Raw genomic sequence first — 23,986 nt, forward strand, 5'->3', positions numbered from 1 at the left:
AAGAGGTCCGGTACTTTCTTTTGTCAGACCCCCGTCTGTTTCCACAGGCCTTGTATTACCATGAGCTAACCCCCCCCCCGGGACCATGACTAGGACCTGCCACAGGTTAAAGTGTAGCGGTACGCCCTCCTACAAGTCAGTTTACACAGACTACAACCCTGGTAAATGACTGAGACATGTCTCTGTGAGAACAGGGCTTAAGACAGTGTGAAATGAACACAAGACAGTAGGCCTATCAAATAACACTGACAACCGGTTCTCACAGGAAGATCTTTTTATTAGAAATATGAGAAATAACACTGTTAGTAACAAGGCAGAGATGTCAGATAGAAGGCAGCGTTCCCACAGCCTCAGCCAGGCAGCGTGCAAGTCGTGACAGTGGAGGAGTGTCACTCCCACTGCACTCTGGGTGGAATCCTAACTCCAGGTCAACGCACAGGCTCCCATAAACGAGCGAATGTCCGATTGATATCAATGCAAGATGTACACAAACGTCATAGTTATGCACAGGGATCTCGAGTCAGGATTCCGCCCCGCGTGTGTGTACTAGAATGTTCCGGTGGAGCGTGGTAGTCGGGGCTGTCTTTGATTGATTGATTGATTGAAAACTTTATTAGAAGATTTGCAGAAGTAGGTACATGAAAGTACTGCACTGTTCTGTTGTAATGTTAACTAGAATGTTCGTACCACAATGTGTTCAGTAAAATAACCAACATAAATTAGACAGGATCAAGCAGCACACACACTAAAAGGTTTGAAAATAACCCTATTATTCTCCTCCATGCGCTTGGGGAGAGGAGCAGAGACACACTTAGTTCTAATTAGATTCAGCTGCATGGGATTCTCAGATGTGTCCCAGACACCCACTGGTTCTCGGGGAGCCTGCGGCAGCTAACTCAGCTAGCGCTGGCTGATATAGAATATACATTTCTCTGTTTGATACAGGATACACTCTGTTTGATACAGGATACACGTTGTTTTTAAATAGAAACACACAGATGGAGGGGGGAAGATAATAAAATAAAACTCCTGTGTTGTTAGATAGATAGACAGGACTTATTGCTGTTGGAACATCACATTAATGCTATCCACAGCCTAGATGGATGCTTTGGTAGTGTAGCCGTGGAGACTGGTGGAGGAAAAGGGGCTCACGGTAATGCATGGAATGGAATAAGGAATGGTACCAAAACGCGCGTCTGACACGATTCCTCATTCCATTCATTACAATGAGCCGTCCTCCGATTTCTACCTCCACCAGCCTCCCCTGTAGTGTAGTGTGTAATGGGGAAGAGAACACGGACATGAATAACCGATATCAGACTGAAATGGTTCCGGACTAGACTTTTCTCTAGCTTGCCTCCTGATGTGGGTGTGTGTGTTTCAGCCAACTCCTCAATCGCTGTCATGCCAAACATGTCCGACACCTGCTAATGATGTCATAGGAGTCAGCTGAAGCCCATACGGGTTAGGGTTAGGGTCTGGAGCCAGGCTAACAGTTAGGGTTGGGGTTAGGGTCTGGAGCCAGGCTAACAGTTAGCCAACAGTTTATAGGAGATTTATTTTCCTTTTCTTCTCACATGACAATCATGGACCACTGACCAGGTGGTACAAAGGTTAGACTGCAGGTCATACTCCGTACAGAGACACTGTCCTGTACAAAGCTCTTGGTTTTCAATAAAAAAAGGAGGAGGAGGAGGGAGAGAGGCTATGTTCCAACATCCACACTATCATACTACATAGAATGAAGCAGAATATGAATAGTGATAAGTACTAAGAGGTATGCTAGTGTGGACTTTGGTAAAACACAGTTTTGGTTGTTGTTGACTTTCCCATTTATGTGTGTATGTATGTATGTATGTATGTATGTATGTATGTATGTATGTATGTATGTATGGTCTGACTAGAACAGTGGAGTCTAGTACGCAGAGGGACAGTTTCGGTCCAGGCATTCGTTCCAAGCCAGCAGTAACACACAGCTGTTTCAACTAATCAACTAAACACAGTCCTCTATAAATCAAGACTTTAAATAAGTGGAATTCGGTTTGTTATATGGCTTTTGTGATGATTTTGGTTTGAAGGAAAGCCTGGACCCCCCACCCTCTAAGGAAACGATTGACCACCCCTGAAGTAAGATGACTGTTGATTGGATGGAATTGATTATTCCATAGAACTGGGATGTCGGGGTGAGTTGTTGGTTGGTTACTACGGCGACTCAGGCAGCACTGGAGACTGCTAACTTCTTCAGGTGGTCCATAAACACCTGCAGACTGACGTCATCCGTCAGGATGGGAGCACCTGACTCCTGGAGAGAGAGAGAGAGAGAGAGAGAGAGAGAGAGAGAGAGAGAGAGAGAGAGAGAGAGAGAGAGAGAGAGAGAGAGAGAGAGAGAGAGAGAGAGAGAGAGAGAGAGAGAGAGAGAGAGAGAGAGAGAGAGAGAGAGAGAGAGAGAGAGAGAGAGAGAGAGAGAGAGAGAGAGAGAGAGAGAGAGAGAGAGGGGGGGGGGTTAATGTTTCAAATGAAAATGAGGAAATAACCATTTGCTTGGTATTAACATAATACAAGTTTAAAGTTTAATTATGTTATTTGTTCTTTGACCAAAGGTGGTAATTGTTGAATATTCCACATGAAAATAATCATCAATAATTACACTACGAAAAGGGTGTTTCAATAGGGACGCCAACTCTGCCATTCTATCTCTCCCTCTAAAACCTAACAAGGACCCCACCCTCTGTAGCAGCTACAGAGCATTATCAATCTTGAATGCCGATGTAAAGATTTATGCCAAGGTGCTGGCCTCTAGACTTGATGTGCATATGACCAAACTCGTTCATCATGACCAAACAGGCTTCATAAAAACTCGCCAAGCTGCTGACAATATTCGTAGATTGCTCCATGTACTCCACTTAAGTCCTCTATACAGGATATTAAGTCTCCATGTGCAGTCCTATCATTAGACGCTGAAAAGCTTTTGACAGGCTGGAATGGGACTATCTGTGGATGGTACTAGACAAATTTGGCTTAGGTTCAGACTTCACTAAATTGATCAAAGTTTTGTATTCAAACCCCTCAGCTATGGTCACTACAGGAAATATCATTTCACCTTCTTTTAAAATGTCAAGGGGCTCTAGGCAGGGATGTCCGCTCTCGCCAATCCTATTCTGTCTCTCACTCGAGCCATTAGCTCAAAAGATTCGGCAACAATCTCTTATCTCCTCTATCAAGTTTTGTAATACATCACACCACATTTCATTATTCGCCGACGATATTCTGTTATATATGGATAAGGCTCCAGCATCCATTCCCAGAGTGTTGGACACTTTTGAAGAGTTTGGCACTCTGTCAGGCTACAAGATCAATTGGTCCAAGTCTTCATTAATGTCTCTCAGTACTTCTCTTGATCCATCTACCCTACCATCTCACATTCCAGTCGTTAAGTCTTTTAAATACCTTGGGGTAGATATCTTTCCCTCTCTGTATTCAGTTGTAACCAAAAACTTCCAAGGCATCTTAAGCAGAGTGGAGGCAGACATGAATAGATGGTCACTTCATCCACACTCCCTACAAGCACGTGTCTCCATTGTCAAAATGGATGTTCTTCCCAGGGTACATTTTTATTCCAATGTTGCCAATCTCACCTCCCAAGGGTTACTGGGACAAGATCCATAGTCTTATATCAAAATGTAAAGGCAAGCGCCCTCCACTCTATCCACTCTACAGCGCAGCAGACAGGAGGGAGGTCTAGCTGTCCCCAATTTTAAAATGTATTTTTGGGCGTATGTGCTGCGCCCTTTATCAACCTGGTTAGATTGTAATGCATCGGTTTCATGGCGAGCAATAGAGGAAAATGTGGCTTCCCCTCACCGCTTACAGGACTTAGTGTACTCAGGCCTATCTACTAAACAATCCAAATCTAAGCTGGGCCCTATAATGTCCTCTCTTTTATCAGTATGGCTGGCTGTAGAGAAGGCTACTCACTCTCAGTTAAAGTGGCACACCCATACTCCTATCTTCCACAATTTCGCTCTTCTAACCGGAAAAGTTCCCTTTTCATATCCCCAATGGAGTGATAAAGGTATACATGTTCTTTCTGACATTTCTAATGATGAGGGTCTTAGAATGTTTAATGATCTGCGTATGACCTACAATTTACCAGGGTTCTAATTTTTTCTTTTTTTTTACCTGCAACTTAGATCTTCCATGCGTGCATATGGTGTTCCCTGGGGACAATCTCTATATACCCATGAGCTTCACACGATGTTAGATGTGGGAGTACAGACAAGGGGTTTAGTCTCTAAATTATACATTTGTTTACTAGAAGCTTCCTGTAAACCTCTTGCTGTTCACCAGGTATGGGAGAGAGACCTTGATTTTTCTGATGGGGAAATTGATTGGATGACTGTTTGGGACAATCTGGATATCACATCTAAAAATCCTAATCATAAGCTTATTCACTTTAACTTCTTACACAGGCTATACCTCACTCCGAGAAGACGCCACCTCATGAAAATCATACCCTCCTCAATTTGTGATCTGTGTTCACTCGGTCATGTGGGCTCCTTTTTACACATGTACTGGGAATGTCCTGGGGTGGCGGCATTTTGGAAACTAATATCTTCTACTTTATCTAATCTATTGGGGATCCATATACCTTGTTGTCCGAGATTATTGATTTTGAATGATACTTCATCATTGGATCTGTCAGCTTCCATGTTTCGTGTTTTATTTGCTGGTCTTACCGCAGCCAAAAAGATGTTACGATGCATTACGATGGAACCCTCCACATACTCTTACGTGTAAACAATGGCTGCTGTCTTTCCTGGACATACTATACATGGAACAATCTATAGCCAGAATACATGGAGCTAAAGAAAGGACAATTCAAACATGGACCTCTGCAATACATAGGATAAAAGAGTTGATGGAGTGACTGTGTTTGTAGGCTGTGTTGTATGTGAATGTAACCTGTAATTGTTGTATTATTATGATTTTATGATATACCAAATATAGTGTAATGAAGAACTATGGGGTGGGGGGGGTGGGTGGGTGGAAGGGATGTTATCGCCATGGGGGGGGGTTACTCATGTGTTTATAGTGGGGGGGCGGGGGGGGGGGGTAAGATAAGGGGGGGAAAAAAGAATCAGGACAGACACTTATTTTGTTTGGTGTAATAAAGTTTTTCATGTGTACTGTTTTGCAATAAATAATTGATTACAAAAAAAATAATTACACTACGACACAACCTGTATCCATATCAAATTAATAGAAACATAGTCTAGCGATGCAACAATTAGTCAATAATAGGAGTAGATTAACGCGTGTCTCTGGTGTATGTACATATGTGTGTGTGTGTGTGTGTGTGTGTGCGTGCGTGTGCATATACCGGTACTAAATGTAAATAATCCCTTAGTGCCCTCTACTGTAATAAGCAGCCAGGAGCATTAAGCCTTGACAACCAAGCGTGACCAGGCCCCTCACTCTCTTTCTCTCTGGCCACATAATGACTTTTATTAAAGCATTAAGCCCTGACCGTCACAGTCAACACTGCAGAGACTCCAGTATGGTCCTACAGGCTCACCGGTGCACGCGCACACCTCAAAGACTGCTTGTCAGTGTTGGCTAAACGATGATCCTTAAAAACCTAACCTGGGCTTGTTACATACATGTTTGGAGTATTAATATAACAATCTCAAACCGTTTATTCTGAAAGAATAAAGAGGCCGCTTTGTTGTTGTTTGAATCCCAGATTGCCCCTTTAAATGGTAGTATAGGAACACCTTATTGGGTGCGTTCCCTGAGAATAGGGAGACGTGTGACGTGTTGAGGGGTCTTACCTGTCCCCAGGCGTACATGTTGTTGTGGGTTTGTGAGGGGTTGACTTTGGAGAGAAGGAAGCGAGCCTGGGAAAACAAGACCAGCCACAATCAATCAATACCACAGCCTAATCAATAGTCCCATGGGGAGACTTCCCCCTCAATAGAGTTGACATAAACACAAACACTGCATCACAGTGTGTGTGTGTGTGCGTGTGTGTGTGTGTGTGTGTGTACCTGGCTGCCTCCGTGCTCTGTGTCTATGTATCGGGGCATGGGGAAGCGGCTGTGGAGGATCTCCTGGGCGTCGTCCACCGGAGCCTGCAGCAGGTGGCGGAAGTTCTCGTACTCCGGCATCTCCTGGTAGCCTGCTTTACGCCACTGAGACACCGTCTGGAGGGGGGGGGGGACGACAAAATAGGCAGTAGTACATCGACAAATGGGTAGAGAGACCGTGAAATAGGAAAACAGGAGAAGGAAGGGGGAAGAATGGTGGGTGGGGGTGGGGGGTGTGACATGGAGAGAAAAACAGCATCAGATCTGAGTTAAAGAGAAAAGAACCCACTGCTCTGAGACGGGGGGGCATATATTGGTTGTGATTGTTTGCTGATGCGGGGCTTTGGAGGTTATAGAAAACATCAATAGGGGCCAGAGTATGTCTTCATCACTCCTCCTCTCAGGAGATTGCTCCAGGAGAGCCCCTCTCCCTCTAACAGGCCTGGTATTGATATTGTGTCCGCGTTCAGGCTGCAGGAGTACTGACCTACATGCCGCGGCTCTATTCACTAGTGGTCACGTAAGGACCAATCATATCCTGGTCTCGGAAATGTGCTAGGAAATAAGAATCAGCCGAGTGTGACCATAACCATCTCTCCAGAGACAGAAATGCCTCTGTGGGGGTGGGGGGTGAGGTGAGGTGAGGTGACAGACAGAGACATTTAGGAGAGGTGTGTGGTGGTGGGGGGTGAGGTGAGGTGTATGATAGATGTATGATAGATGTGTGATAGATGTGTGTTCTATATGATGTCTCCGTACCTCTCCGTGGTAGATGAGGATCTGGAAGAACGTGTCCATGAGGAGGATACGATCCGGCAGGATGCTGCTGCTGTCCAGCAGTACGGGCTAGAGGAGAGGGGGAAAGGAGAGGGGGGAAGGAGAAGAAGAAGAATAGAGATCAGTCATGTTTCGATGTGAACCCCCTGCTATGCAGTAACTAAGGCTAGGAGGAGAGAAGGGACAGAGGAGATCAGTCATTGAGGGGCGGTGGTATCTAACTAAGCTAGGAGGAGAGACAGACGACAGCAGGGTGGCTTCTAGATCCCTCACAGTCTGGAGGAGACAAAAGAATGTTAGTGACCTCTAAAACTAGAGGAAGGCCTCCTTCTGTCTCTGCTCTAATCAATAACACTATCTACCAATTAGAGCAGATTATAGAAGCAGATTTAATAGATAAGACTTTAATCCCTGACACCAATGGGAACACCTGGATTTAGGCAGGTGTTCTACAGACTCACACGTCTCAGGTAATTAGCAGACCTGGGTCGAAAATAGAATTTGTTTTCATTGAAATGCGTCAGCAGGTCTTGATTTAGCTTGGGCAGGCTATGTTTATTATTGCAAAAATACATCATGGAAAAAAAATGTCATCCTTTTTTGTGTGTTTGTTTTACAGGCCACGCATGTGCGCGCGCGCACACACACACACACACACACACACACACACACACACAACCACTCTCTCAATGTTGACCAGCTAGCTGACACAGACACACAGACACACCACACACACCACACACACCACACACAACACACACACACCACACACACCACACACACCACACACACACACACACACACACACACACACACACACACACACACACACACACACAACCACTCTCTCAATGTTGACCAGCTAGTACAGAAGCAAGCCCGGTGGAAACATTAAGATCCACTCATCTACAAACTAAACACCTGAAGCTCTCAGTCTCCTGGTAACAACCATGACAGCAGATGCAGGGTTACAGGGTTCACTGGGAAACATCTGGGTCTATAGGGAGGAGGCGGGACTGGGAACACAACAGTTTTATTTTCATTCTATTTTTTTTAAAGGACAGCAGACATCACCTTTGTTTTCCACAACACTGTACAGGTGAAGGTCCTTGCAAATAAACCCAGCGATAGACTTGGTAATAGTCGTAGCCCTCGGGGAGTTAAAGGGAAGCCTTGTTTTGAAATATAATCGTTCCAGACTTTAGATGTCGTATTTGGTTTTTAAATAAAAGAGAGAGAGAGAGAGAGAGAGAGAGAGAGAGAGAGAGATATGGTAGGAAAGGTCAAATGAAAAGCTCTTCTCTGATTATCCCATGAAGTGAACTGCAACAGTGAGTTTCAGACAGACAGACAGGACTCTTGTCTGTGAGTCTGTGTGTGTCTGTGTGTCTGTGTGAGTCTGTGTAAGTCTGTGTGTGTCTGTGTGTGTCTGTGTGTGTCTGTGTCTGTGTGTGTCTGTGTGTGTGTATGTGTGTCTGTGTGCGTGTGCGTGTGTGTGTGTGTGTGTGTGTGTGTGTGGTCTCACCTCCGGGGGTCCGTTGAAGGAGTAAGCGTAGAGGATGGGCTGGATCATGATGAGGGATTGGGTCAGGTCCTGCCTCATGAACTGGTGCCTGTAGTAGGAGCTCTCGTCTGGGCTGTTGTTGAACACCTGCAGGAAGGGAGACCTCCTCAGGTGGAACATGAACTGGAACCAAGAACACACACAGACACAGACACCCACACCCACACCCACACACACACACACACACACAGACACACACACAGATTAAAGCTGTGATCTCACGGTGCCAAAACCCTCCAGCGTTGTTATTGAGAACATAAAGCACACTGCATCTCCCCGTTTACTCTCCATCTCTCTGAATAAGGAGAGAAATACAAATCAGCTTGGTAAGTCGGTATTTAGACCAGCTTTATGAATAATTAGGTATTTAGATGAGCTTCATGAATAAGTCGGTATTTAGCGTTGTTGTTCTAAATATCCAATAGCATGCACAGCAGGGGGGGGGGGGGGGGGGGTTACCTTACCTGGGGGTACAGCGAGAAGGTTTCCGAGAAGCGGAACGAGTTGGGATCGTCTTTATGGTAATCTCCAAACTTCTGACACTGGGAGAGAGGAGATAAAAATCATGTCATTTCAAAACGTCGTGTGGTAAATGTAATCGCAGGTCCACTTTGAAACCCTGCTGCCGGTGAGAATAAGCCGCTACTTTGATTTAAGCCCCACTAGGCTTGAGAACAGGCCTGACACAGCAGAGGGGGCCAGGTGGGGGGTCCCGGGCCAGGTGGGGGTCCCGGGCCCACAGCACATGTAGGGGGGTGGTAACGAGGAGGAAGATGGAACACCTGCTAACGGACTACTCTACCAGCCCTCCTCCCCTGGGACACCTCCTGACCTCCTCTACTGTCTGTCTGTCTGTCTGTGGTGCTGGTCGGTGGTGACGGTGAGTCTGCCTCACATCAAGAGGTATTGGTCTGTCTGTCTGTCTGTCTGTCTGTGCTGCTGGTCGGTGGTGAGTCTGCCTGTCATCAGGAGGTATGGGTCAGTTGTCTCAGTCTGACCAGGAGTGTCAGTTGTCTGTCAGTCTGACCAGGTGTGTCAGTTGTCTCAGTCTGACCAGGTGTGTCAGTTGTCTCAGTCTGACCAGGCGTGTCAGTTGTCTCAATCTGACCAGGTGTGTCAGCTGTCTCAGTCTGACCAGGCGTGTCAGTTGTCTCAGTCTGACCAGGTGTGTCAGTTGTCTCAGTCTGACCAGGTGTCAGTTGTCTCAGTCTGACCAGGCGTGTCAGTTGTCTGTCAGTCTTACCAGGCGTGTCAGTTGTCTCAGTCTGACCAGGCGTGTCAGTTGTCTCAGTCTGACCAGGCGTGTCAGTTGTCTCAGTCTGACCAGGTGTGTCAGCTTTCTGTCAGTCTTACCAGGCGTATCAGTTGTCTGTCGAGCCAGCGCAGAACGTCAGGCCCCTCCTCCGTCTCAGCGCGGTACACCGCCAGCCTGGCCATCAAGATGGCCGCCGCCTCCTGGTCAAACGATGCAGCGATGGTCGGGATCTGGGTCGCCGCATCGGCCCAACTGAGGGGGGGGGGGGGGGGGTGGAGGATGAAGAGAGACAGGGGAGAGGTGGAGGATGAAGAGAGACAGGGTAAGAAATGGAGAGTGAAGGAGAAGGGTGGAGCGACAGAGAGAGAGTGAGAGACATTTATTATGAGGGGACAAACATGATCTGAGTTGTATACATGCACAAGAATTACATAACATTTCAAACATTTGGTAAATGGACTGCACTTATATAGCGCCTTATTTCAAATCTCTTTACAATGGCCTCTCATTCACCCATTCACACACCAATGGTGGCAAGCTACCGTGCAACGCGCCGGCCCGCTCATTGGGAGCAATTTGGGGTTCAGTGTCTTGCCCAAGGCATATCGCCAGGCAGGGATCTAACCGCCGACCATGTGATCATGAAGACGCCGGCTCTACCTCCTGAGCCACAGCCGCCCCATTTTACCATTTACCAAAACCCAAATTAGTTTGTTGAACCAGTTGTATATTTCATATCAACAGGCAAGTGAGGTTTATTTAATATAGGGTAGGGTAGGTATTAATATAGGGTAGGGTTGCTCCAAGGATCCCAGCATTTACGGCTAGTGCGACAGTCAACTACTAATACAGACTACGCGTTGCACGACAAACTTCTAACAGTAATGGTAGCTAGCGACATTAAGACCACTTTGGCTGTTTGGCTACATTTGTCATGGAAAAGCCCTTTGCTCTTCAAATAGACTGAGCGATTCTCATGGAAGAGCAGGTCAACTAAACCCTTAATAATAATAATAATAATAATAATAATAATAATAATAATAATAATAATAATAATAATAATAATAATAATAATAATAATACACTGAGACACTTTACAATCACTCTGCTTATCTATACAAATTTCCTCTGCACATGGTCACACGATGTTTAAACATGGGTCTCATAAGGTAGAACAAACAAAGGCACATTACCATATAAACTATGATTATTACCATAAAGCCTAGCATCTTTACAAGGACAACATTTATCATAAAGCGTCTAGAGCAGGGTATCAATGTCACAGCGCTGTCAGAATGACTCAAATACACAGTTTAGTATAAATACACATGTTTGACACATAAGGCCATGCAGACACACAGTCAGTCTCTGTCACTGCCATCTCTCTGTCTCTGTCTCTGCCATCGCTCTCTCTCTCTCTCTCTCTCTCTCTCGCTCTCTCTCTCTCTCTCTCTCTCTCTCTCTCTCTCTCTCTCTCTCTCTCTCTCTCTCCCTCTCTCTCTCACACACATTGCTATGGAAACAAGGTGAACTTGCAGGTACTCAGTAGGTAAAATCAACAAGGACATTTCATGGAATTGAATAAGACGCTACATTAGTGAATGTTTCTCTTCTCCTTTTTTTTCTAAAATAAGGTGAATGAATCCAGATGAATGTGTTTCTTTCTGTTGCTGAAAGCCTACGTGTAATGTATGGGAAATGAGGTACAGGTGTGTGTGTGTGTGTGTGTGTGTGTGTGTACGAGAGTGTGTATCCATGCGTGCGTGCACGAGACACAGCATGCGAGAGTATGCGTCTGTGTGCGCACGAGAGTGTGTGAATGTATCCATGCGTGTGTGTGTGTGTGTGTGTGTGTGTGTGAGAGGGGAGGACTTACTTCCTGTTGACAGTGGTGACTCTGATGCGTCTCTGTCCAGTGGAGTGCTGGTACTGGGTGACGAACTGGACCGACCCTCGGCCGCCCTGGGGGATGGGAGCGTTGTGCTGCACAGAGACACAGACGGGTGAAACAGGTGTAGCAGTCACAAACAGGTGGAGCAGTCACAAACAAGTATTGCAGTCACAAACAGGTGGAGCAGTCACAAACAGGTATTGCAGTCAGTCAGAAACAGGTGTAGCAGTTACAAACAGGTGGAGCAGTCACAAACAGGTGGAGCAGTCAGAAACAGGTATAGCAGTCAGAAACAGGTGGAGCAGTCAGAAACAGGTATAGCAGTCACAAACAGGTATAGCAGTCACAAACAGGTGAAGCAGTCAGACACAGGTATAGCCGTTACAAACAGGTATAGCAGTTACAAACAGGTGGAGCAGTCACAAACAGGTGTAGCAGTCAGAAACAGGTACAGCAGTCACAAACAGGTGTAGCAGTCAGAAACAGGTACAGCAGTCAGAAACAGGTACAGCAGTCAGAAACAGGTAGAGCAGTTGGAGAGGGTAAACAACTAAAAACAATAATACCCCAGTCCCATGGTTAGGTACACCCGCAGTAACCATAAACCTTTACGACCCCGTTATCTGTTTGAACACAATAAACACGGGGCTGCCGTGAACTTATATTCAAAATATTCACAAATCTTTTACCTCGGTAATATGAACGCACACATGAACTTCAGCCTCACGGAAAACAACGTTCATAACCAAAAATAATTGGCGAGTAAGAGGAGGGAGAGAGAGAGGCTTATTAAAGCAGAAGGGCCGTTAATAATGATCGTAGGAGCTTAGGGCTAATTAGAGACGGGCCTCTCACCAATTACCCCCTCCGACACGCCACAGCCACACGGCTCATTAGGTAGGCCCGGGCACTATCGGGAGACCACAGAAGAGGATATTGGATCTCAAGGCCTGTGTTTACACAAGCAGCTCTGCTGGCTGCGGTACAACCCTCTCACGAGGTGGCGCGTCCATCCACGCGGCTTCACTACGGTTTCTGTCTAGGTGGCGTGTCCGTCCCACACAGCTTCGCTACCACCTCTGGCGAGGCTGCGTAATTCATCCACATACCTCTTCCTGGACTGGTGTTTGCCTGCGTATCTCTAGCGCACCATTAGGGTGAAGGCGAATATTTGGGTTCTCATAGTGGTGTTGCTTGAGAGGGGCAGGGCCATTACCTCAGGGACGGTGTATTGTTGGGAGGATGGGAATGAACTCAGGCTGAGAGGAGCGGCTGAGTCTTCCTCTCCACTGAGCTGTCGTTAGAGGGGTGTCTGGGAGGTGTGCTGGGAGTCTCTCTCTACAGAGTGAATGGTGCGTGTACTGGAGTGTATTGGAGCGTCTTGTTACGACAGAGCTGGGTTTAAAGAGGTGTGTTGGAGAGGTGAGGCTATGAGAGTGTGTTAGAGCCTCCTCCCCTAGCAGGGCTCAGCAGGAGACGGACACATCCACCACAGCAACGGCCTCCCTGGAGCCTTCCAACGCAGCGGGCACGCAGCCCCTCCTACGCAAACTCACGTCACTCTCTCTCAGCTTGATCTCCTCTGCCTTGCTGCACCTTATACACCTGCACCTGTGCTTTCGACCTGGAGGTTTCCTCAGAGGTGGAGAATCTCTCTCTTTTTTTTTTTTAAGGACGATCGACGTTTTTAAGCAGGACGACGTTTCCGACAGAATAGGCGCGACGCACAAAGACAAGCCTTCTCGTTTTACGGGGACGGAACCGAACCGAACAGAATTGGTCTGATAAGAACACAGTGAAAATATTTGTTTTGCCACGTTGAGTCAACTGAAGGAGACCCTGATGGCCTGAGGCAGGAGTCCACCAACTCAGGGCTCAGAGGAGGACTCGTCGGCGCTCCACCAGCATGCAGACTGTGGCTGTGATCTATGCAGCTCTGATGGTCCTCTCCAGCGCGTGCTCTGTGTGCGGTAACCTGATGCTGATGCTGGTGGTCTTCCTCAACAAGGACCTGCAGACCGAGACCTGGGGTCTGACCCTGAGCTTCTGCGTGAGCGACTTGGCTCTGGGCCTCTCCGTCATCCCCTTCGGAGTCCACAACAGCCTGTTCCGCCCCGAGGGCTACACCAGCGACGGGGCTCTCTGCCAGGGCAGCGCCTTCCTCTTCCTCCTGCTCCAGCTGGCCTCCATCCACTCCTTGACCTGGGCCACCGTCGACAAGTTCACCGAGATCTGCTTTGCCCTGAACTACGCGGCCATCTGCACGGCCAGGCGGACCAGGGCGGTCCTGGTTCTGGTCTGGCTCTACTGCCTGGTCAATGCCGCCCTGCCTCTGCTGGGGTTCGGTAGCTACGCCTACAACAGCAACAAGTTCCTCTGTGCTCCCTGCTTCCGGCCCAAGAACTGGGGCTTCGGAGTGCTGTTCATTGTGGTGGGGATCATCGTGCCCATACTGATCATGTGCTCGCTGTATGGTTACATCGTCTACATTGCCCTGAAGCAGGTGCGGAGGGGAACGTTTGTTTGTAACGACCAGCACTGTTTCTACGTGCCCGCTAACAACTACTTCAGGAGCTCCGTAGTCATGGTGGCCACCTCAGGCGAGTATCCTTGTTTCTCCATACTTTTCGAGAGCTTTCCAACAACACTGTTGAGTTGCTTCTGTCATTCATTTCAAACTAAATAAGGGTGTGAACCCTTTCGAGATGTAGTACTGTGATTTCTGAGTAGACAGAATTCCTATACTGCTCATGTGACAATTGAAAATGACATTACAAACTCAATATATTTCTGCACGTTGCTCATCGTAATTTCACATTGTAATGAAATTCCATCTTCTTGAATCTTTCTTGATAAACGACACATTACATGGTGGGTGATAATAGCAAAACAAATCTACCCACTAGATCCTGTCAGTTCACGTATGAAAGTTTCATCTCTACAAACTCTGTAACAAGTAAAAGAGAACCTCCCGTTCTCTCCTCTCCTCTCAGTGTGTCTGCTGGTGTGCTGGCTGCCCTACATCACTACGTGTTTCTACGAGACGTTCGCCGGCCACGAGGCCCCCGGGGCGGCCTCCGCTGTGGCCACCTGGCTGGTCCTCTTCACCTCCAGTCTCAACCCCTGGATCAACACCATGACTCAGACGTAAGGCGGTGGTAGAACACACATCAGGGGAGGCTGGTGGAGGTAGACATCGTAGGATGGGCTCCTTGGAATAAGGGAATGGTATCATCCTTAATGCATGGTGGTTCCCATGCATTAAACTGAGCCTGTCCTTCGATTTCGACATCATCCAGCCTCCCCAGGAACACACCTATTCACGACGTCTTAAGATGCCCTGTAGACAGTCCGTAGACGCAGAGCGGCACAGAAACACCCATTCGTTCACTGTACACAATGTACAAAATGGAGCATACCTACAAAGCAGTCGTGGAGCATACCTACAAACATTGCATTTATCTTTGCTCGACAATAAAACCCATTTGAAACAGAAACACCCCTTCAAACGTAAATTTCTCCAATATTGAAGAAATAATCTAAAATAATCTCTTCTCCTCCATGTCTGACACCTGATCTAGGATGACTTTTCTCCATATCTCAGGAACTATGCTCATCTGTAGCTACCTGACCTAGTATATCTGACCTGGCTGATCCAAGTTTCCTCTCCTCTGCCCTGCATCTTGTCCTCAGGGTGTAGCTGTAAAGAAGAGCATGTTCACAGTCATCTTAGCGGTTCATTAGATAGATAAGATGGGTGCAAAGCTGTCAGTGTCTAGTGGAGCCCAGAGACAGGTGGAGTGGTGTGGAGAGAGCGTTTCTGAATTACAGTTGAAGTGGGGAGGGTCTGAGATGCTTAGTGTGGCTGCAGCCGTGGATCTTATTTTCTCTCCATGTCTCTCCCCCCTCCCGCTCTCTCTCTCTCTCTCTCTCTCTCTCTCTCTCTCTCTCTTAATTTCGCTGTCTCCCGTCCTCCATCCATCTCCCTCTGCGTCTCCCTCCCTTTCAATCTCCCTACCCTTCCCTTCCCTCCCACTCTTTCAATCTCCCTACCCTTCCCTCCCACTCTTTCAATCTCCCTACCCTTCCCTTCCCTCCCTCTCTTTCATTCTCCCTTCCCCCCCTCTCTCAATCTCCCTCTTCCCTCCCGCCTCTATCCATCACTCCCTCCCTCCCTCCCTCCCAGGAGGTACAGAGCTGCTCTGAGGAGAAGCCTGAATAAGATCCGCCAGCTGCTGTTTCAGCAGTCTGGTAAGACGTCCCACCCCCAGAGCATGTCCGTCCAACTGGAGGAGGTGAGCAGTAAGTCCTCCTCCGTCTCCTCCAGGCCAGAGTCCTCCTCGGTCTCCTCCAGGCCAGAGTCCCCCCCTCAGATCCTGGGAGGCCCCTGGCGGGGTCAGTCCATGGCAGAGGGGACAAGAGACACCACTACACCCAGTCACCACTCTCATCCGCTGGGCTCAACGACAGACCAGGCTCACGATGGGACTTGAAACTTCACTGGAGGAACCATGTTGACACTTCTTTACTGTTTATGGAAATGTACTCCGCGCCTCTCTACTGCGCTGACAGAGGCATCGAACTGTCTTTGAACAGTGGATACTGTTGTGACATTTTCGGTTCCACTGGCTATGACAAGAGGAGGAAGCCAGGGATTTGATCTGTCATGTTGTTCTCTAACCAAACAGGTTTTGACAAATCCAAACTTGTGTTCTGTCACTCAGTCTGTCTATATGTATGAACCCTCTCTTGTTTGAAATAAGATGTCGCAATGGAAACTGTACAGATCTAAACTCAATATATTCAAACGTCACTGTACACAATCTGACTTCCTTTCTAAAAACAGCACAATGTGTTCTTCCTCCTGCTACATGAATAACAGGGGAGGCTGGTGGAGGTAGAAATTGGAGGTTGGGCTCATTGTAGGAATGGTATCAAATACGTGCATTACAATGAGCCTGTCCTCCGATTTCTACCTCCACCAGCCTCCCCTGATGAATACACCTTGGAGCAACGTTCTGTCAATCATTTTTATTTTATTTATCTAGATCATTTCACAATATCTTCAACTGAAGTAGAACCTACTACGATTTCTCAGATGACTTTGCGGCAGCGCCTGGAGACTAATTTGACACCTCCGTGTCGTGGGTTATTTCCCTATTCAGTGCACACCTCTGGTCGTTCATCAGCCCTTACATACACAAGCTCACCATCTGGTGGCATAGTGATGCAGCTATAGAGAGAAGTGCAGTGGAGCAGTCTGCCCTCTGCTGGCTGTCTTCGTCGCCGGGAGTCTGATGCTGTTTCCCCAATTATCCACCCTCCTCAAAGTATGTACTTCCCACATACATTTAGCAACAGCACTTACAATGCCTTCCCATTTCAATCCATACAGACTCATTGTAATGCATGGAATGAAATGAGGAACGGTATCAAACTCAACTGTTTATCTCATTCCGTTCCATGCATTACAATGAGCCCGTCCTCCAATTTCTACCTCCATGTTCCTCTACGGTTCAGGAGAAGGGTGGAGAAACGGGATGCAGCCGTCATCTAAACCTCAGGTCACCTCCGTACGGAACCACTTTGACCTGCTACCGTGATTATCCAACGCTCTTCGCCCCCCTCTGACGGAAAATTCCTCATTTCAACACAACGCTGTCAATGTCAGGACTAAAATCCCAGGTCCAAACGTCAGCATCATTCCAGAAAGGTCCAGGGATGTTATTGACACCATGGCATATTGAGTCACTAGGTCTGTGAGTTTAGAGTTCAGCGAGGAGGGGGGGGTAAACATGCATACCTGGTTGACCACTTCAAAGTACACGGCCAGAGTAGTGTTATGGTCCAGCCCACAGATCTTCCATTGACAGGTGCCTCCTGTTCCAATCTCCTGTCGGAGAAACACACAATAAGAGGATCAGAACTGTCCTACAGTAGATAGTACAGACGAATGAAAGTCATTATGGCTTTACGACATAAAATGGTTCAAGTACCCGTATGTTAGCTGTACACATTCAAAGGATTACTGTACATCTGCAAGTGAAAGTGTTGGTGAGTGGTCTGTGTATGAGAAATAAACGTACGTTCTCTGATACACAAGGTCCTTTGGCGTTTAATGACACACACGGCCCGATGGCTCCGGACACCTTGATCTCTCTGGAGGTCTGAAACGAACAAGAACAGACATGACGACAGCTACTCCCCCCAAAATAACGTACCAGTGGCGCTGTGAACTTTTCGGCGCCTCTATGTAAACATTCCCGTTTACAACATTGCAAATTAAACTAGATATTTAGTAACAATCTTTGTGGATTTCAGCGTTTTAGATGTATTTCTGTGGCACATTTTGACATGAATAAACATGAGTCGGGATTTGATCATCCAATCAAGCGCCAGGCTGTTCATAAGTCCTGGGGAGAGGGAGAACCCGGATATGAATCATGAATCAAAAACGCTATGGGAACTTTAACAACGTTTCAGAAGAGCATCTACAGAAGGGAATGAAATGGAAATAGGAATGGTATGTAACACATGCTTTCAACCATTCCTAATTCCATTCCATGCATTACAAAGAGCCCGTCCTCTCATTTCTACCTCCACCAGCCGACCCTATCGATGAGGCACGAGACACAACTAGCAGGCCGACAGTACCTTTATCTCTAGCGTGCCGGCGAAGGCCATCTTGAAGGATCCCTGCACGTCCTTGTTGAAGACCCTCTGGAAGGTCTGTTTGAACAGAGACGTGTTGAAGGAGTCGGCCATCACCATGTAGCCTCTGTGAACACAAACATGTTTAGCATGGTGAGTCATATGCCTAGGTGTGGTGGGTTAGGTGTGGTGGGTTAGGTGTGGTGGGTTAGGTGTGGTGGGTTAGGTGTGGTGGGTTAGGTGAGAGGCCTACCTTCAGTGATGTGTGGGTGGTTAGGTGTGGGTGGTTAGGTGAGAGGCCTACCTTCAGTGATGTGTGGGTGGTTACGTGTGGGTGGTTAGGTGAGAGGCCTACCTTCAGTGATGTGTGGGTGGTTACGTGTGGGTGGTTAGGTGAGAGGCCTACCTTCAGTGATGTGTGGGTGGTTAGGTGTGGGTGGTTAGGTGTGGGTGGTTAGGTGAGACCTACCCGGTGTGGTTGGAGCAGCACTTCATCTCCAGCAGGCCGGTCTGGTCCAGGGCGCAGGCGTAGATGTCTATGATGTGGCCGTTGGTGGAGGCACGGTTGGCCAATGTTTCGTAATGCTGAAACACATGAAACCGTCTTTGGGTCTTAGAAAAGCACTACATAAGTCTGAGGTATTATTATTATAATTGATTTTTTTTTTCTCCATTAATGGAGCCATAAATAGATAATTATATTTATAATTGTTATCAGGAAAAATCCAATCTCAGCTGAACGTAAAATATGACTATAGGGTACAATGTACAGTGACAACAGTCCAGTAAAAGCTCAGATGGCTGGTAGAGGTGGGAAACATTGATGAGGGAAACAGCGTTTGATGGGGTCTTTGTACAGGGTATATACAGGAATCTTGAGGTTAATTTCAATACCTTTCTAAGACTTTTTAAAGACCTTGTCAATACTAAACAGTTTTAGTTTGCAATAGACTAGACCACTATCATACAACAGAATTTCCGGTTCATCTTTGTTTTTTAATAAAACTAATAAATTCACGAACTTTCAAAAAAAAATAAAAAATAGGACTCAAACTCTTTGGACAGAGTCTAATTCAGAAAAATACCCCAAAAATTCAAAACCTCATAAAATCCTGATAAGACTTTTTAATTAACTTATTAAGGGTCTTGATTTTCCCAAAATTGATTTATCAACTTTTAATACTTTTCAAGACACCGCGGATACCCTGTTGTAGTACATGAATCAGAACTAACCTTGGTGGCCTTCTTCATGTACTTTGCGTTGTCCTTCTCAATGTCGTGCCAGGAGCGGATGGGTGTCTTCAGCTCGTCCCCTACCACCATACCTGGTCCCTGGGTGGCGGGGCCGCCGATGAAGGTCAGGATACGAGCCCCCGTGTTAGGGAACGTACACTGGGGGAGGTGGTTGGAGGAGAGAGGGAGAGGGTTAGGGTTAGGGAAATGAGAAAACCTTTTTTATTAAGATGAGTATGCAATGCAACAACAGCACGTAATCCTCCTGACCTATTTCCCTAGGTTAAGAGGTTTATATGTATAACTAATCCCGCTGAAGAAATAGAAATCATTACAATAGGGTCGGAACACACAGCACACTGGCTAATCACAAAAAACAATGATATTTAAACACTTTCAAGAAACAGCCAATTTCCATTGCGCTGTTTTATACACCACAACATTCATAGAGATACTTCTATGAGAAACATGTGGACATCTTCTAACTGATAACTACTCCCTCAGGACGCTATAGTGACGGTGAGTGAGGAGGTCTTACCTCCAGCAGGCCGACAGCGATGGACAGGGCCGCTCCTAGGGACCGGAGGGGTCTCTTGCCCTGGGTGACGGGCCAGGGGTCTCTCTGCATCTCCCCCAGCAGATCTGTCAGGTTCATGTCTATCTTCTGCACCGGCTGGAGGAACCTAGGAGGCCGGACAGACCATAATCAAGCATGTTGTCCTGGCTACCACCCCACAGAGTGTTCAACGTTACAGGCATAAAGTGCTTTTCTAGTCGTATGGAATAGGGAGAGTCAGCTCTATACAAGACAATTCTATCTGCCCTCTTGAACACAACCCGGGCGTCCTGTGAGTCCAAACTCCTAAGAGGAATACTTCAGAACCTTTCAAGGGAGTGTGGTTTACCTGTTAGAGAGGGGAGCCTGAGGAGCTTGTGGTCCCCGCCCTGCCTGTGCTGCTGTGGGTTTGGTCAGCCCCAGCATCTCCTGCAGACGGACGACAAAGGCTGTTATGTGCTTTTTAATATGTGACGACATATCGGCACTCGGCAAAAACGTTGGGTCGCTTTCTAGCATTTATGGCTCGGCGAAGGTCAAACCAGCATATCCATGGCTAACCAATCACAGTACGCAACGATCTATGATCTATGATGGTGTCGGTCATGTCTCATCACTATACCGGCTCCGTTCTGGTGGAACAAGCTTCCCACTGCTGTCAGAACTTCAGAATCACTCCTCATTTTCCGCCGTAGACTGAAGACCCATCTCTCTCTTCAGGCTACACCTAATCTACCACCCCCCTGTACTGTTTTCCCAGTGTCATAATAAAACATTCTAGCATGGCTTTCAATGGCCCCAGGCCTGAGCATAGATTACTTTTTCCTGCTATGACTGGTGGATAGATGATTCATTTACTTAGCAATGTATATGTTGTAAAAATATACGGATAAAGGCCTCTGCTAAATGCCAAAAATGTAAATGTAATGTAAATGCATCAGTAATAGGAGATGCGTGACACTCCTCAGAGAAACTCAAAAGTTGATGCAAATAACGAACTTCAGTGTCATTACCAGCAGATCTGGGTGAACGAAGTATGCAAGGTTTTTCTTGCAGTTACTGTACTTTCGCAGCTCGTGTGCTTGATTTAATTTACCGAGGGAGTTACACTTTGGGGACTACGGGTAATTCCATTCTAGATTATATTTTTGGTGCAGGTGTGACCGCCAGGGAGGTGTGATATTACCTGCAGTTGCTTGGCGTTGAGGTCCTTGGTGCCTCTGAAGACGTAGCTCTTAGAGATGCCCTCACAGCCCAGCTCGTGGACCTGGATCATGCGCCCGAAGGTGATGAGGCCCACCAGGGCAGTAGGGGGCAGTAGAGACAGGGACATCTGGAGAGACTCCTTTAAAGCCTGCAGGTCTTCGTCCTCCATACAGGTGTCCACCACGTACAGGAAGACCAGGGGCATCTGGGGACCTCTCTGTGGAGACAGGCCAGGAGCACACTCGAATTTACAGGGATATATAGGCATCAATACGTGTCTTGGCTCAAAGGTGTCAGAACTAATGCTAGGTAAGATTATACTGAGTGGTGGTGTAATTGTGCTGTTCATATAGTCATTAGATTCTCACACAGTTAACAAACGACTAATTCCAATTTCTATGAATTAAAATGAAACCACTGTTATGAGAAATCTAATCCATTCCATCATCAAAGAGAGACATTACCTGGACCACATATTCAATGGTGGAGAACTGTGGCAGTAGCTCAGCAGGCTGGTTAACCTCTGATATACCAGCATAGGTGGGTGGAAACTAAAGGAGCAAAAGAACATAATCAATGATGATATTGAAGAACTAGTATATATATATATAATAATTATTGTAAAATTATTTTTCATTATATTTGAGCCTTTATTTACCATGCATTAGTCTCTACAGTCCTAACTTGTTCTCTGCTTTTACTGTTTTTTATTACTTTTATACTTATTATCCCCTTATATTTTGTCTCACCGTCCTTTAACGGTTTTTATTAATATTCCTGTAAAGCACATAATGTTGCATCCATATATCAAATGTGGTGTATAAATAAAGTTTCATTTGATCGGAATATACCGATAACATCAGTGACACCACTCTGAACCCAACACTTGCGTCAGGAAGCATTACGCCATCAGACGTCATCTGAACTGACCTGGTTTCTCTGGTAACAGAAGTTGCAGGCCCACAGTTTGGCTCTGTAATCCACCTGGCTAGATGGCAGAGGAGCAGAGAGGACAGTAAGCACAGATCTGACCACACGTTCTACAACCATGAATCCTCTACAACTGAAAAAGACCGTCAGTGTCGACATGGAAGCTAATGATTACAATGATTACACTATAACCAAACAAAGTTCAACATCCAGATAGAGAAGTTCATTGTATTTCATCATAGGTAATTAACTCAAAGTATGGTAGTAAATGAACAATAAAAAATACCCCAAAATCGTAAATACATTCTAAGGATCTCAGGAACATTCAATTCATGCAACGTACCACATGGGGTTGAGCACGGCGCGGCAGGTGGCCCTGCTGCAGAGCACAGGTTCATACTGGATGGGGGGCAGGTCAGGCCTCTCCTTCAGGGGGGTGAAGAGAGAGGCCACGGGGACCACCATACGGGTGGCCTCCAGGCGGCTGGAGGGCCAGACGTTCCAGCTGAAACGCACCCCATCACGCTCCTCATTCTGTGCGATGAACTCTGGGAAGGTCGCCATGGCACCCTCTGAAAACTACAGACTGTCAGAGAGGGGGGGGGGGGGGGTCAGGGATCAGAGTTAGATTAATCTGGATTATTTCCTGAAGTAGGCTATGACTCTGTGGAGTGAAAGGGGTAACCGTCCATTGTAGCATCAATGTTAGGCTACACTTGATATTTCAGCATATCTGGACTCTTGACTAGAGTATGACGCATGTCAAAGCAATTAGAACAGCACATCTGTTGACCACATACAATTGCATAAGGTTGTTTTTATTTGCCTATTTAATAGAGAGATACCCTTTTGGACTTTGAGCATCCACTCATATGCTTACCAACAGTGTGTGTCATATCAATAAATGTGCAAGCTATTTATTTATACAGTAGCCAAACATGATGCAACCTAAATAGCACGTCTCTGATCCTGTTATTGGCAAGTTCAGTCCACCCCGGTAGTACTGACTGCATCACTGGATACCATCTTCAGTTGAAGTCCATCATATGGTTTAGTACGACTTTATGGCCTATAACTAGAGAGGTCATACTTTCTGGTACGTAACTAATTACTAATTTCCGGTACGTAACTTATAGGCAAACTCTTATTAAATGTAAAACTAGATAAGTGTCCACTAGGCTGCTAGACTATCCCAGATCTATGGTTTAGGCTGATAGTATGACGCAGTTGAAGATAGTATTGTGACAGTGATAAGAGTCAGACAACAGTCTACTGGGGTGGCTGACACCGACAATCGATTAATCAACAGGCTTGAATGACAACTGATGCTGTGTCTGATGATCAAAGCTAGCTGGTTTAAATGTCATCATAAACAACTGGTGGCCAATAATAAGGTAGGAGTATTAAATCAACATCAGCGCTTCTTCTAATTACATGAGCTGGCCTGTTTTGTTACCCCAAAAGTGCACAAGTTCTTCAATGAACTCTTGCTTTCAGCTAGCTAGCTAGCCTACTGCTAGCTAACCCCACTAGCAGATGCAGATGCAGTGTCTAATGCTCTCGTCTGCTAACGGTCAAAGTAAACGTGTCAGTTATTAACTACTCCATTCAAAAAGAAGTATCAACTGTGAAGTCCACGTATCACAAACATAATTGTTATTCAGAAGCCACAGTAAATAACAGCATATGTGACATATTTACCTGGTCCACTTACAGCCTGTGTCCACACCGCTGGTACCAGTGTCAGTGAACAGCGCCCCGCGTCTGACAACGTAGCAAACAACATGGCTGCTGCGGACTGCCACGTCAAGAGGCGGGTCCAATCACGATCCTCCGC

At 46.6% G+C, this 23,986-nt stretch overlaps 2 protein-coding genes across 2 annotated transcripts; one reads left to right on the forward strand and one right to left on the reverse strand.

The window, feature by feature from the left end:
* Window positions 1-262: 262 nt before the first annotated feature.
* On the reverse strand, window positions 263-23,908 carry sec23a (Sec23 homolog A, coat complex II component). Its single transcript, XM_080549110.1, has 20 exons — window positions 23,851-23,908; window positions 22,493-22,735; window positions 22,150-22,207; window positions 21,684-21,770; window positions 21,200-21,436; window positions 20,363-20,442; window positions 19,996-20,140; window positions 19,458-19,616; window positions 18,694-18,809; window positions 18,228-18,351; window positions 17,660-17,740; window positions 17,377-17,466; window positions 11,559-11,665; window positions 9,781-9,934; window positions 8,892-8,969; window positions 8,389-8,550; window positions 6,846-6,932; window positions 6,048-6,203; window positions 5,832-5,897; window positions 263-2,302 (listed from the first exon to the last, which is right to left on the reverse strand). Exons 2-20 carry the CDS (start codon window positions 22,711-22,713, stop codon window positions 2,213-2,215), a joined length of 2,298 nt encoding a protein of 765 aa, XP_080405236.1. The 5' UTR covers window positions 22,714-22,735; window positions 23,851-23,908; the 3' UTR covers window positions 263-2,212.
* On the forward strand, window positions 13,480-16,066 carry LOC308172300 (adenosine receptor A3; the record flags this gene model as incomplete). The annotated part of the gene is made up of 3 exons (XM_080547203.1): window positions 13,480-14,173; window positions 14,567-14,720; window positions 15,760-16,066. 3 exons carry the CDS (start codon window positions 13,480-13,482, stop codon window positions 16,064-16,066), a joined length of 1,155 nt encoding a protein of 384 aa, XP_080403329.1.
* Window positions 23,909-23,986: the final 78 nt, after the last annotated feature.

This window comes from Nansenia antarctica (assembly GCF_963989245.1).
Source record: "Nansenia antarctica genome assembly, chromosome: 1".
Taxonomy (NCBI): Eukaryota; Metazoa; Chordata; class Actinopteri; order Argentiniformes; family Microstomatidae; genus Nansenia; species Nansenia antarctica.